At 58.7% G+C, this 13,186-nt stretch overlaps 1 protein-coding gene across 3 annotated transcripts; it reads left to right on the top strand.

Moving 5' to 3' along the window:
• Window positions 1–681: 681 nt before the first annotated feature.
• PDCD1 (programmed cell death 1) lies at window positions 682–11,439 on the top strand. 3 transcript variants are annotated; one of them, XM_049888752.1, is made up of 5 exons: window positions 682–848; window positions 6,756–7,115; window positions 7,334–7,495; window positions 9,203–9,237; window positions 10,406–11,439. In XM_049888752.1, the coding sequence occupies exons 1-5, from the start codon at window positions 773–775 to the stop codon at window positions 10,637–10,639; spliced, it is 867 nt and encodes a 288-aa protein (XP_049744709.1). In that variant the 5' UTR covers window positions 682–772; the 3' UTR covers window positions 10,640–11,439. The 3 variants fall into 3 exon arrangements, with proteins under 3 accessions (XP_049744709.1, XP_049744708.1, XP_049744710.1); XM_049888751.1 differs by having other exon boundaries at window positions 9,191–9,237; XM_049888753.1 differs by lacking the exon at window positions 9,203–9,237.
• The last annotated feature ends 1,747 nt before the right edge of the window (window positions 11,440–13,186 follow it).

The raw sequence follows: 13,186 nt of genomic DNA, 5'->3' as shown, positions 1-13,186 counted from the left end.
TCCCCCCACGGCCTTCCCCCACTGCCCTCCCCCACTGCCCCTCCCCCCACTGCCCAGTCCCCACTGCCCCTCCCCCCCACTGCCCTCCCCCACTGCCCCTCCCTGCCCTGCCCCTGCTCTGCCCCCCTCACTGCAGCCTTCCAGGAACCTGGGCCCAAAGAGGGTGACCCTCTTCCTCAGGCTTCAGGGGCTGGAGACCTGGGCACCCTGGGCCTGGAGCTTGGGGGGCAGAAGGTTCTGCACCCCCACCCGCCAGCCTCAGGTACTCTGAGGAGGCAGTGCAGGTGGGAAGTGGAAAGAGGTGACAACAAATAAGCAAAGAGACAAAAACTGCTCGTGGGGCCCAGATTCACCCGCCAAGGTGGAGAGCGGGGTGGTTGGGCGATCACCTCTGTCCTCCTTCTTGTCTCTCTGTCTCTCTCCCTCTTTTTCCCAGCCTTTTTTTTTTCCATCCTCACTTCCTTCTTCCCTCCCTCCCTCTCTCTCCCTGTTTCTCTCTCTTTCTGTCTCTCTCTCTCTGCATGTACGTATTCCTGTTTCTGTCTCTGTGTCTGTCTGTGTCTCTCTGCTCCCCACCCCACCCTGCCCCCCCAACCCTAACTCTGACCCCACCCACATGAAGGCGGAGGAAGAGGGGGCGGGGGCACAGGCAAGTTCCCTCCCAGCGACCTGACCTGGGACAGTTTCCTTTCCGCTGCCACCCGCCTGGGCCCCAGGCACCCTGAGCAGCCCTGGAGGAGCAGCGCCGGGGACGGCGTGGGGCCACTTGGGCATGCGGGTCGTGTGGACGCCCTGGCAGCTCATCTGGATGGTACTGCAGCTGGGCTGGCGGCTGGGACAGCTCCAAGGTACAGGGTCAGGGATGGGGGGGCAGCGGGCACAGGGAGAGGGTTGGGGTCGGGCACAGTGGACAGGTGCAGGGATGGCCTTGGTCCTGCAAAGCCTGTCCTTGCTGTGGGTGGCCAGGCTCACAGCCCAGCACTGCCCATCCCTGTGATGCATGGCTCCAGGCGGCCAAATGCCCTCTCTGGGCTCTGCCCCTCCTTACCTCCCACCTCACCTGTCCGCCTCACTTGGCAGCATCCTTCTCTTCATCCCAGCTTCCCTCAGTGTCCGTGGGTCAGGGCCGCCCATGCTGGTCTCCTACCCCTCCTCTCTGTGGGTGACAGGCCTGCTGGCCAGAGTCCTACCGGCCAGAGTCCCGCTGGCCGCTCTCTCAGCTGTGTTTCCCTGTGGTGTCCCCTCCTGGCGCAGGGCTGGCTTTGGCCACAGGAGTCACAGGTTGGACGGCCTGGTGATGTTGCTCTATCTCATTGAAAACGTGAGGTGCCGTCGGGGTGTACCGGTCCTGAGCATGGTTCAGAGCATCCTTGGAAGGGCTAGCCCTGGGGTACAGTGGCCATGGCCCCCAGGCCCCTGGTGCAGACCACCCACTGAGGGGTCCTAAGGCCCTGGGTCCCTGGAGAAGGGGCTCTTCCTCCTGGGCTCCCCTCACCCTCAGCCTTCAGGCTCTGAGCTGGCAGGCATTGTACAGACACAGGGACGGAGGCCAGAGGTCTAGAGGTGATTTTCCAGTCTCCAGGCCCTGGGCTGCTCTGGCCTTGCTGGGCATGGCGGTGTCACAGCCATGACATGGGGGACCGGGTGGCAGAGCCATGACACCCCATTTGGGGCTACTATCCCTGAATCCCTAAGCCCAAAGACCCCAGCCACCACCCAGACCCTCTCTGCTCCTGCAGAAGGGGCTGCCCGCCGTGGCCCCCACTTCCTCACTCTGGCCGCTCTGTCCCAGGAAGACCCAAGGCTGCTGGAGACCCATTAGAGGCGCACAGTCAGAGGAGGAACCCAAGGCCCCATGGCCAAAAGCCTGCCCACTGGGCCTTGTCGGGCTCTGGGGAGACGGCAGGGAGGGCAGCATCACAGGAGGAAGAATGGGACCCAACGGGGAGCCATGACTCGGGTCAGCCAACACCAGGGTGTGTCCCTGACCCCACTTAACACCAGGGCTTCCCCTAGGTGGGGTATCAGAGCACCATTCCTACTGCCCACTTCCAGTTCCCAATGCCACCCTCCCACTCGTGCGCCGGCCAGACTCTCACATGCAGTGTGCCTCCATTTCCCCGCTCGTCCCAGTGATCATGTTGTGAGGACCCCTTTGCTATCAGTGCCACTGTGCCAGCCACCTGCTATGCTCCTCCTCCAGCTCTGGCCCTTTTTTTCCCCGACACTTTTTTTTTTTTTAAGTTCATTCATTTGATTATTTCCATCTTGCAATTTCGAAAATTGTCAAACATACAGAAAAGTGACAGATACAGAACAGGAGCACCCTCACCCAGAGCCGCCTGCTGGGGAAGTTTGCTCACTTGCTGTCCCGCTCTACGCACAGGGCTGGGTCCCACTGAAGCGTGGGAGCAAGGGCAGCAGCTCCCAGGGGCACCTTACCCCCAAACACTCCGGTGTGCTTCTTCCAGGGACGAAGCTGTCTCTTGTGCACCTATAAGCTGTACCATTGTCAAATAGGCATCTGCATGTGGGCATCCCAAGAGCCCCATCAAGTCTTTGGGCACTGGGTTTTATTTTCCCTGCAAATGGTTACACTCTTGGCTGATAACAGAAAGGTTCGAGGTTCGAGTCCACCCAGAGGAGCCTCGGAAGTAAGGCCAGGCTCCCTGCTTCCAAAAAACCAGCCATTGAAAACCCTGTTGAGTGCAGCTCTGCTCTGACACACGTGAGGTTGCCATGAGTCGGGGTCTCCATGATGACACTGGTTTGGTAAACATACTATTGCTAACATTTTTAGGTGAAATTTCCTAGAATTTCCCAAGAATGGGTTTTTAACTTCTGGCAGTATTTATAAATATAAACGTCCCCTTTTACTGTGACCTTGAACTTTATACATTATGCATAACTGATCGCCTGAAGTGTGTTACTTCTACCCATTCAGCATGTTTTCCATTTGAAGGAGCATAATCAATCCGACACTTCAAATTAGTTCGCAATTTGTAACTTCTGATTTTAGTACATTTAGGAGTTTGGGTTTGGTTTTTAGGATTTAAATACAGTAACGGTGTTTCTTTTAGTTAGCATCATCTTCTATAACGCCTTTGGGGCTGGGTTTTATTTCTCCCGCAAACAGCTAAATGCTCAGCTGACAACCGAAAGGCTGGAGGTTCAGGTCCACACAGACGTGCCTCAGAAGAAAGGCCTGGCGATCTGCTTCTGGAAAATCAGCCCCTGAAAACCCTCCGGAGCGCAGTTCTGCTCTGACACACACGGGGTTGCCGTGACCAAAGCCAACTCAACGGCAACAGTTTGGCTGATTTATTCTCCCGTGGTCTGGAAGCAGGCCAGGGTCACTGCCCCAAGGAGACGTTCCATTTTCTTAGCCTCCTTTCCTCTCAGTCTTCCCATGTGGTTTCCTGAAGACTCAAGGCAGGGGGCGGGGGAGCACCCTCTGGGTTGATCTTGGGTTTCTTTGAGGGGAGTTTACATCAGAGACGAGCTGTGGGTCCTTCTCGGGGACCCAGCAGGGACCCATGGTGTGGCGTGTCAGTGGCGGGGCAAGGTGCAGCAGGTTGCAGCCAGAAAAAGGACATGAGGCCCACCTGTCCCTGTATCAATTTCTGTAGAAAAGTAGGCAATATTTAGAACTTCATTTCACAGATGATATGGTTAGTTTCACGAAGGTTCATGCCACAGGGATGAAGGAAATCCTCGCCCACAGTCCCAAAGTTCAGCCCTCCGTCAGCACCCTTGCCAGAAAACATTATCTGCTCGTCAGTTGCCATTGAGTCGATTCCAACTCATAGAAACCCTATATGACAGAGTAGAATTGCCCCATAAGTTTTCCAAGGCTGTAATCTTTATGGAGGAAACCCTGGTGGCGTAGCGGTTAAGTGCTCAGCTGTTAATCAAAAGGTCAGCAGTTCGAATCCGCCAGGCACTCCTTGGAAACTCTATGGGGCAGTTCTACTCTGTCCTATAGGGTCACTATGAGTTGAAATTGACTCGACAGCAGTGGGTTTGGTTTCTGGTTTTTTTTTTAATCTTTACGGAAGCCGACAGCCACATCTTTTTCCCGAGGAGCGGCGGGTGGGTTCGAACCACTGATCATTCCATTAGCAGCTGAGCACTTAACCACTGCATCACCATCTGCTACAGGCATTTGCAGCTCCTTCTGGTGTTTCACCCACGTGGTATCCTTGTGCTCAGACTCTCCTCTCCAGCAGCGGGGACCCCAGTATGGCCCCCATAGGCCCAGGGGGCACTGGCTGCTTTAGATGTTCGCAACGTGTGGCTGTCTGCGATGCTCTGTTTTGCCCAGCACTGGCCGAGAGCTGGCTGCTTCCTCTGCTCCCTCCAAGGCACCATCTGGCACCAATGTCACCACCCCCGGTGGGGCCCAGCACCGCCCTGCTCCACGGGTCATTAGGGCTCAGTTAGGGCTCAGACAGCTGGCCTGCCACCCCTCCCGGCCTAGGCTGTGGCCACTACAGACAGCCTGCCAGGCTCCGTGGACACCCCTTCCCCCACAGAACTGCCAGGGCAGGCCCACTAACCCCTCCACGGGGCCCCAGCCTGAAGATGGCCTCGAGGCCTGCCTCACAGGGTCATGACCACACTCAAGCCCAGTGTAATGCTCAGACGGGACCAGTAGATACAATAGGGCCGAACTGACCACCATGGTCTGGGCACTGTCCACTGTCAGAGGCCAGAGAAGCTGCAGGGTGGGAAAGTGGTGGGGGCCCAGGCTGGCTTCCTAGTTTGCAGGGGGTGACAGTGCTAGCCCTGCCTGCCCTGCGGAGGTGGGATAGTCCTGCATTTGTCCCTGAGCACTGCTGTGACAACGCAGGACCACAGAAGCACACTGGCCCAGCCACCTCAAGGCCAACGGGCCCTTTAAAATCTGTGATGTCTTAAGCAAATGGGGGTCATTCTGAATACCTCCTTCGGCCCCTCAGTGATGGGAGAGGTCATCCTGGTCACAGGAGCCCTGGAGTGGCTGTCCTTCCTTCTGAGCCCTCGCCGGGTGGGCTTCTGACTGCACCAGGAAAGGCACTGAGCACAGGCATGGTCCCCCCTCAGAGCCTGGCATCATGCCGCAAACAGGTCATTGTGACCCACCAGAGGCCAGCCTGTCCCTAGGAGCAGAGGAACCCGTAGCCATGGCAACCCAGGCTGTGCATCTGTGAGGACAAGGCGTCCACTGCAACAAGCACGTTCATTAAGGTCCCTCCAAGGCCTGTTTGTGTCACTGCTTGGAGGTGGGTGGGCACCTAGAAACTAGACACTCACCTGGGGTGGCAAAGACAGCTCAGGCAGAGCCAGAGGGACGTGGTTTGAGGGGCACTTGCCCTGGGACCCCCATCACTGAGTCTGTCTGGCACCAACGTGGGAGTCAGTGGGGTACATGTGGGGGTGGGGCGAGGGACCCACCTTCCAATAACCTTTGGGCTCTGAGCTATGTTCCCAAGGTTGTCGTGTCGTTTAACACTGGCCATCAAGATGACCTCAGCGCAGGGTGCCAGGAGCCTCCCACTGTGTGTTACATGGGTCTCGCCGGGGGGGTCGGGGGGCTCCCTCCACCAGCGCCAGCAAGCCTAATGTGTGTGTGCACGTGTGTGTGCACATGTGTGCATGTGGCTGTGAGTGTGTGTGTGTACACATGTGTGTGCTGTGCATGGACGTGGCTGTGTGTGTGTGCATGTGTGTGTGTGTGGCTGTGTGTGTGTGTGCATGTGGCTGTGTGTACCTATGTGTGCGTGTGGCTGTGTGTGTACATATATGTGCGTGTGCATGAATGTGGCTGTGTGAGTGTGTGTGAGTGCATGTGCATGTGTGTGCATCTGTGAGTGTGACTGTGCATGGGTGTGTGGGACTGTGAGTATGTGTGCATACACAGGTGTATATGAGCTGCGGGCCAGTGAGGAAGGTCCTTGGCAGGAAGAGGCCTGGAGCCCAGTGATGACCAAGAGCCCGTGGCCTCAGTGCGCCTGACAGGACCAGGGCTCTTGCAGTAAAATGGTCTGGCGAGTCCTTGTTGGGGGGCTGGCCAGATGTAACTTGGGGTGGATAGACACAGGATGGTCAGGCCTGTTTCCTGGTCCATATAGGGGAAGGTGGGCCATGGTCTCCAAGGCCTCCTTGCTCTCATTGTGAGCCTGGTCTTGACAGTGTATGTGGGTGGTGGAGCTGGCCAGTGATGCCTATACACGGTGACCCCAATAGGCCTTGGCTGGTCCCAGTTCTGACCCGTCAGAGACGGTAGCAAAGGCCAAACCCTTAGTCTGCTGAGGGCCAAGCTCAGCCCAAGGCTAGGGATCTCCATGGGAACCCAACCCCCGCCCAGCCCAACCTTAGAGCCCCCTGCTCCACTGAGGTGTTTCAAGGCTGGCTGGCCAGTGGACACGGAACCAGGACGCCCAGGAGTGGGCAGAGCTCTGGAGTCACAGGGGGCAGTGAAGGCCCTTATGATCTCCCTTGGGAGACAAATGGGGGACCCAGGGTCAGAGCCAGAGCAGTGGACAGAAGCCCCCAGTGTCAGATCTCAGTAAAGTCAAAGGGAAAAGTCCCATCACGAGAGCTGCCAAAGTGAGGGGCCACCTGGCAGGAGTGAGTGCCGCATCGCTGGGGCATGCAAGAAGAAGCTGAAAGGCCCCTTGACAGACATACTGCATGGGGTGGGTTGCAGAAGTCTCAGAGGGTCTCACAGACTGCCTGGGCCCCTCCCTCATGGCTGGCCCTTCTCTCCCCAGTCTGCCCCGAAAGGCCCGGGAGCCCCCTCACTTTCTTGCCAGCCCAGCTGACAGTGCCTGAGGGCGGGGAAGCCACCTTCTTCTGCAGCTACCCCAACATGACAGCGCCCACCATGCTGAACTGGTACCGGAGCAGCCCCAGCAACCAGTCGGTCAAGCTGGCCGCCTTCCCCAAGGACCACGGCGAGCCAGCCCGGGACCAGCGCTTCAGCATCACGCAGCTGGCGGGCAAGCAGGCCTTCCGTCTGCACATCAGCACCGTCCTGCGCAACGACAGCAACACCTACTACTGCGGGGCCATCAACCTGCCCCCTGAGACGCAGATCACTGAGAGCCCCTGTGCGGAGCTAACAGTGACAGGTGAGGCCTCAGGCCAGGCAGGGGGCAGAGGGGCACCCAGGGGCGTCGGGGGCAGCCGGGGCAGGGGGTCTATGCAGCCCCAGGCCAGACAGGTCACTCATCTGGGGGGGTCTGCGGGGAGGTGGGGCCTCTCCCAAAGGGGGCCTCTGCCCCAGCCCCCATCAGGCCTTGGTCAGCTTCGAGGCCTGAGGTCCCATCCATCTGTGTCTTCCCTCCAGACAGAGTCTCAGAATCACCCACCACACACCCCAGCCCTGCACCTGGGCCCAAGGGCCAGTTCCAGGCCCTGGTCATCAGCATCACGAGTGTCCTAGTGGGTGTCCTGGTGCTGCTGTTGCTGGCCTGGGTCCTGGCCACTGTCCTTCCCAGGGGCACTCAAGGTAATGCCCGCCTGCAGCCCCATGTGGCTTCCCTCCCCAAACACCTCCCTCCATGACCCCTCCCCACCCTCCCTCATCCCCCACCCACCTTCCACCCCTCCATCTTCCTCCCTCCCACACCCTCCTTCCTCTCTATACTTCCATCCATCCCTCCTCCCTCCTCACCCCTCTTGTATACCTCTCTTCCTTCCTCCATTCCTCTGCACCCCCACCCCTCCACCTCCCCTCGACCCCCACCCTGCTGCTTAAAGAGCTGGACCGGAGGGCCCCCCCACCTCATCGTGTCTCTCAAAGACCCTGGTCACTTCCTTCCAGGGCACTTTCTCTGGGGAGAGAGGTGAGGCCTTTCTCAAGGTCACACAGAAAGGCCACCTCCGAGACGCTCCCCACCTTCTGCCTGGGCAGCCCCTTTTCACGCCCCCCAACTCAGGCTGCACCTCATAGGCCTTGGGTCGGGGACTTTGTGAAAGTGCTTGTAAGCAGCAATGTGTGAGGCCTGTGGTCAGGGCTGCTCAGCCACAGAGCTGAGGGAGGTGTTTCCTGACGCCTCTGCCCCCTCACACCCTGACCACCCGTGAGGGGCCCTGCTGTGGATGCCTGCCCTCAACCCCCTCAAACACCCTGACCATGTGAGGGGTCCACTACGGACACCTCTGTCTCCCCCCGACACCACACACACCCCGACCATGTGAGGGGACCACTGCAGACACCTCTGTCCCCCCCCGACACCACACACACCCCGACCATGTGAGGGGACCACTACGGACACCTCTGTCTCCCCCCACACCACACATACCCTGACCATGTGAGGGGACCACTGCAGACACCCCTGTCTCCCCCCACACCACACACACCCCGACCATGTGAGGGGACCACTGCAGACACCCCTGTCTCCCCCCACACCACACACACCCTGACCACATGGGAGCGGGCTCTGTGGCCCCCCCCCACACACCTGACTGTGTGCTTCTTGACCTTGCCAGAGGACACTGAGGTGCAGACACGCAGGCGCCTGCCCTCAACCCCCTCAAACACCCTGACCATGTGAGGGGTCCACTACGGACACCTCTGTCTCCCCCCGACACCACACACACCCCGACCATGTGAGGGGACCACTGCAGACACCTCTGTCTCCCCCCACACCACACACACTCCGACCATGTGAGGGGACCACTGCAGACACCCCGTCTCCCCCCACACCACACACACCCCGACCATGTGAGGGGACCACTGCAGACACCCCTGTCTCCCCCCACACCACACACACCCCGACCATGTGAGGGGACCACTGCAGACACCCCTGTCTCCCCCCACACCACACACACCCTGACCACATGGGAGCGGGCTCTGTGGCCGCCCCACCCCCCACACACACACCTGACTGTGTGCTTCTTGACCTTGCCAGAGGACACTGAGGTGCAGACACGCAGGCCCCTTGCCCAGAAGCGTGAAACCAGGCCGTAGATGCAGTTGCACACCTGATAACTCATAGTCCAAACAGACACTCTGAGTGAATGCGGGTGGGAGGCTCCTATTCACTACACAGCTGCAGGGGGTGGGGGCAGGTTAACCAGACAGTCAGGAAGTGGGGCAGTGCTCGCCCACCTAGCACACAGAGCCCCCAGGAGAGGCGGGTGGAGCCCTCGGGGCGGCGGCCCTGAAGGACACCTTAGCACTTCTGCACCTGATGCCCAGGTCGCTCTGCAGGAGCCAGCGGAGCACGGAGCGACGGCCAGCCTGCGGTGAGCCCCCTTCCCCTCCTGCCACCGCTCCCTGTGTGCCTGGCTCTGCGGGGGGGCAGGTGGAGGGGCTGGCACAGGGTGGGCGACCCGAAGGGCTGCAGCCTGGGACCCAGACTCCAAGCAGCATTGCCTCCATCCCTCATCCTGACGTCCCCAGGGCACTCCCGTTGTTTCCCAGGACGGTGGACCCACACTGTCAGCAGAGAGTGCATGTGTGTACGTGTGTGCACGTAAAGGCTGTGTGTTGTGTGCACGTGTACATGCGCGTCTGCGGACAGCTGCTGGGCACCGTCATTGCTTTTCCTGTGCTGGGGGAGGGAAGAGATGCTGACCAGAGGAGATGAGCCGCTTCCCCCACCCCCTCAGACAAGCCCCCACCCCCCACCCCACCCCAACCCCGTCACCTAGCAGTGCTGGGCAGAGTTGGAACAGTCATTAGCCTCTGGGACCAGAAGTAAAAGGCCGTAGGCACAGCCCCAGCCCTGTCAGCTCAGAGGCCTTGCGTCACCACCCATGTCCCCGTGTTTGGGAGATGGGGATGCTGGACCCCAGGAAGGAGTGAGCCCTATCTGCAGTGGCAGAGGGAGTGAGGCCCCACTCACAGCCCCTCCATCCAGGATTTCCCCGGCCTGGGCCCCTGGGCAGGCCTCTGTGCCTCATTCCTGTTGCCCCCACAGAGCTCGATTCCTCCAGCTGTGGTGTTGACCCCGTGGCTCACCCAGCAGCGTGGTGCTGGGGGAAGGGACCTCACCCCAGCTTCCACCCAGGCCACCTACGGTAGCCGCCACCCTCCCCATGACCCACTGTGAGTGTGTATGTCAGCATGTGTGCACATGTGTGAGTGTGTGTGCGTAGGTGTGAGCACATTGTGTGAAAGTGTGGGCATGCATGTGTTGGCATGTGAGCATGCTTGCACGTGTGCATGTTGATTGAGCACCTGTGTGCACCCTTGTATGAGTGTGTGGTGAATACATGCACACACACGCGTGGACACGTGTGAATGTGTGTGTTCTGTGGCTCCACACCTAGGGACAGCCCCTCTATAAATAAGAACCCGCACACTCAGTCGCAGTCAGGAACCGGGTGGGTGTCTGGGTCCCCGCAGCAGCACAGCTGCATCGGTCACTCAGAGAAGCAGCTGACCTCCCCCTCTTTCTTCTCCTGGAAGAAGGAGGACCCTTCGGCCACACCTGTGTTCACTGTGGACTACGGCGAGCTGGACTTCCAGCGACGGGAGAAGACCCCAGAGCCCCCCGATGCCTGCTTACCCGAGCAGACAGAGTACGCCACCATTGTTTTCCCAGATGGCGTGTCCCACATGGGCCGCAGGGGCTCAGCCGATGGCCTGTGGGGACCCCGGCCTCTGAGACCGGAGGACACTCACTGCTCCTGGCCCCTCTGACCACTGGCCTCAGTCCCCCATGGCCTTGAGGCCCCCGCTGAGAGCTAAGGCCAGCTCCTTCACTCTGGAGAGCATGCAGGTCAGGGAACAGTGGGGCCACTTGAGGGGTGAGCCCTGTCCCCACAGGACTGCCCTGCTCCTGCCCTGCATGGTGGCTGAAGTCACACTGGACTCTCCAGTGCTCACAGCAAGCCTGGGCAGCAGGTAGTACCTCTGTCGCCCCAGGCTGAGGAAGACAGGACTCAGGAGGATGGGACAGCCCCAGCCACAGGCCTTGTGTGGGCAGAGCTGGCCCCTGTAATCACAGCTGCGGCACAGCTGGGCTCCTCGCACCTCCAACACCCACCCACCAGGGCCCGCCAGCTCCTCCCCACAGGCAAGGCCTGGGCTGTGGCAGAAGCTGCATGGAAGGGGCCCCGGGGGTGCCCCATAATGGAGGAGACAGGCACACCCAACAGGGTCAGGGCCGCCCTGAGGGGCTGCAGCCTCACTGCTCATCCCAGCGTTGTGTAACCATCTCTGCCGCCCACCTGTGGGGAGCAGAGGACAGAGCCCCTTCTGGGGGCAGGTGCCCTTCTGCTGGGTGCCAATGGCGAGACTGGCAGCTCGTCTTTCCGTCCGTGCACGGCTGTCTGCTGTCCATAGAGCAGGGTGGCTGGAGTCCCTGTGGCCAGTGGCCACCAGGTGGTTGGGGCCCAGGAGCAAGTGCCCCCATCCTAGGTACAGCACTCACAGGCTGGGCAACCCCTCCCTACTAGGGTTTATTATATTATATATTATAATTAAATAATAATGGAATCTCTGCAAAAGGGCCTGAGACTGTCCGTTAGGGTGGTTGAAGGGATGGGTGGGAGGGAGAAGAGAGCCAGCCTCCGCTGGTGAGCTGAGGCCCTGGGGGGGAAATGTGCCTGCCCGCTGAAACCCCAGCTGAGTCAGGCCCAGGGGTCTGGCCTGACTCCGTGGCCCCCACACCTTCACTGTCCCCAGAAACACACAGCCCCTCTGAGGACTCCTTGTTTGTGTTCACACAACCCCCACACCACACACCCAGAAGTATGAAATCTCTCAAACTTCCAGGCTTTGAGCCAGGGGGTCCCACGGCCCCTCACCAGACCAAGTCAGCCTCACAGGCGGGTGTCCCAAGAGTGCTCAGACCTGTGACTGCCCTGCTCCAACCCTGGTCCTGGGGTCCCTCCAGGGCAGGGCTGGGGCCAGGTAGGGGGCAGGACACAACCGTATGGGGAAACGAGGTCCCTGTCCTGAGTGCACGGGAGATGCTGCTCTCCTCCTCCAGACAGATGTGGCTGGGGGGTGGGGCATTGATGCTGGAGGGGCCTTGGCCTCCATCCTTAACAACAATGGCAGACACCCCTCCCCAGCCCATCCTTCACACACACCCGGTGTAGTGAGCCTGGCCAAGGCCCTCAGACACAGCCGTCATCACCTCTGGTGCCTGAGGCAAGAGGTGGAAGAAGGTGAAATGCTGCCATCTACATGTGGTCCTGGAGGAGCAAGCTGAGACAAGGTGAGAGGGACCCAGGGCCGGAGGAACCATGCGGAGGACGCTGCAGAAGCCTTGGTCCCATGAGCTGGAAAGCCCAGTGGACTCCACGGAAATACCACCACAAGCAATGAGAAAACCTAGTCAAGAAGAGAATGCAAAATTGGCATGCAGAATAGGTGTCTTTCATAATTCCAAGAACCACGAGAAGACAAAGTGGCAGGGAATATCCCATCCACAGCAGCATCAGGAAGGAGAAAGTGCTTGGGCATAAATTGAAGGAGACGGGTACAGAGCCGCTGCGAGGAGACCTTCGACCCCAAGACGAGATTTGATTAGTGGACACACAGCATTCTCAGTTAGGCTGAGTCAACATTCTAAAGCTGTCACTTCCTCCCAAGTTCATTTACAAATTTACCATGACACCAATAAAAATCCGCATTTCCAGAACTAGACAAGTTCATTATAAACTTCATATGGAAAAAGAAACAAATTACTAACAGTCAAGAACATCCTGAAACAGAAGGGAAAACAGACAGCCTTACCCGAGAGTAAAGCTTCCCGTGGTCAGGGCAGTGCGGTGTTAGCCCACGGAAAGACCAGAAGGGCAGCTGATGTCAGAGGCTTCCACTCAGTGGGGAAAAACTGGGCTTTTCCCTAGGTGGTGTTGGGACACTGACAGCTGTTTCAGAAAAGATTGGCTTGGACACACATCTTATGCCGTACGCTAGCACAAATCCCAAAGCAGCAGAGACACAAATGTAAAATAATGAAACCACGCCAGCAGTCAAAGAAAATGTGGGTGGATTCCTTTGTAGGACAGGGTCAGGGAAAGCCTCCCTAAGCATAACTCGTAATCAAAGGGCAAAACCAAAACAAAACAAAAAATCAAAGGGCAGGTAAAGAAAAAAAATACATTCAACTCTATAAATTGAAGAAAAGATGTTAGCATGATAAAATAACCATACTTAAATGGGGGGAAATACTTCCAATATATCACACAAAATGCTGATGTCCCTGTTATATGACGATCTCCTAAAATGCAG

The sequence above is a fragment of the Elephas maximus genome, chromosome 6, assembly GCF_024166365.1.
Source record: "Elephas maximus indicus isolate mEleMax1 chromosome 6, mEleMax1 primary haplotype, whole genome shotgun sequence".
Taxonomy (NCBI): domain Eukaryota; kingdom Metazoa; phylum Chordata; class Mammalia; order Proboscidea; family Elephantidae; genus Elephas; species Elephas maximus.
Note: the sequence above shows the minus strand (reverse complement) of the source record. Positions and strands in the feature narration are given on the sequence as shown.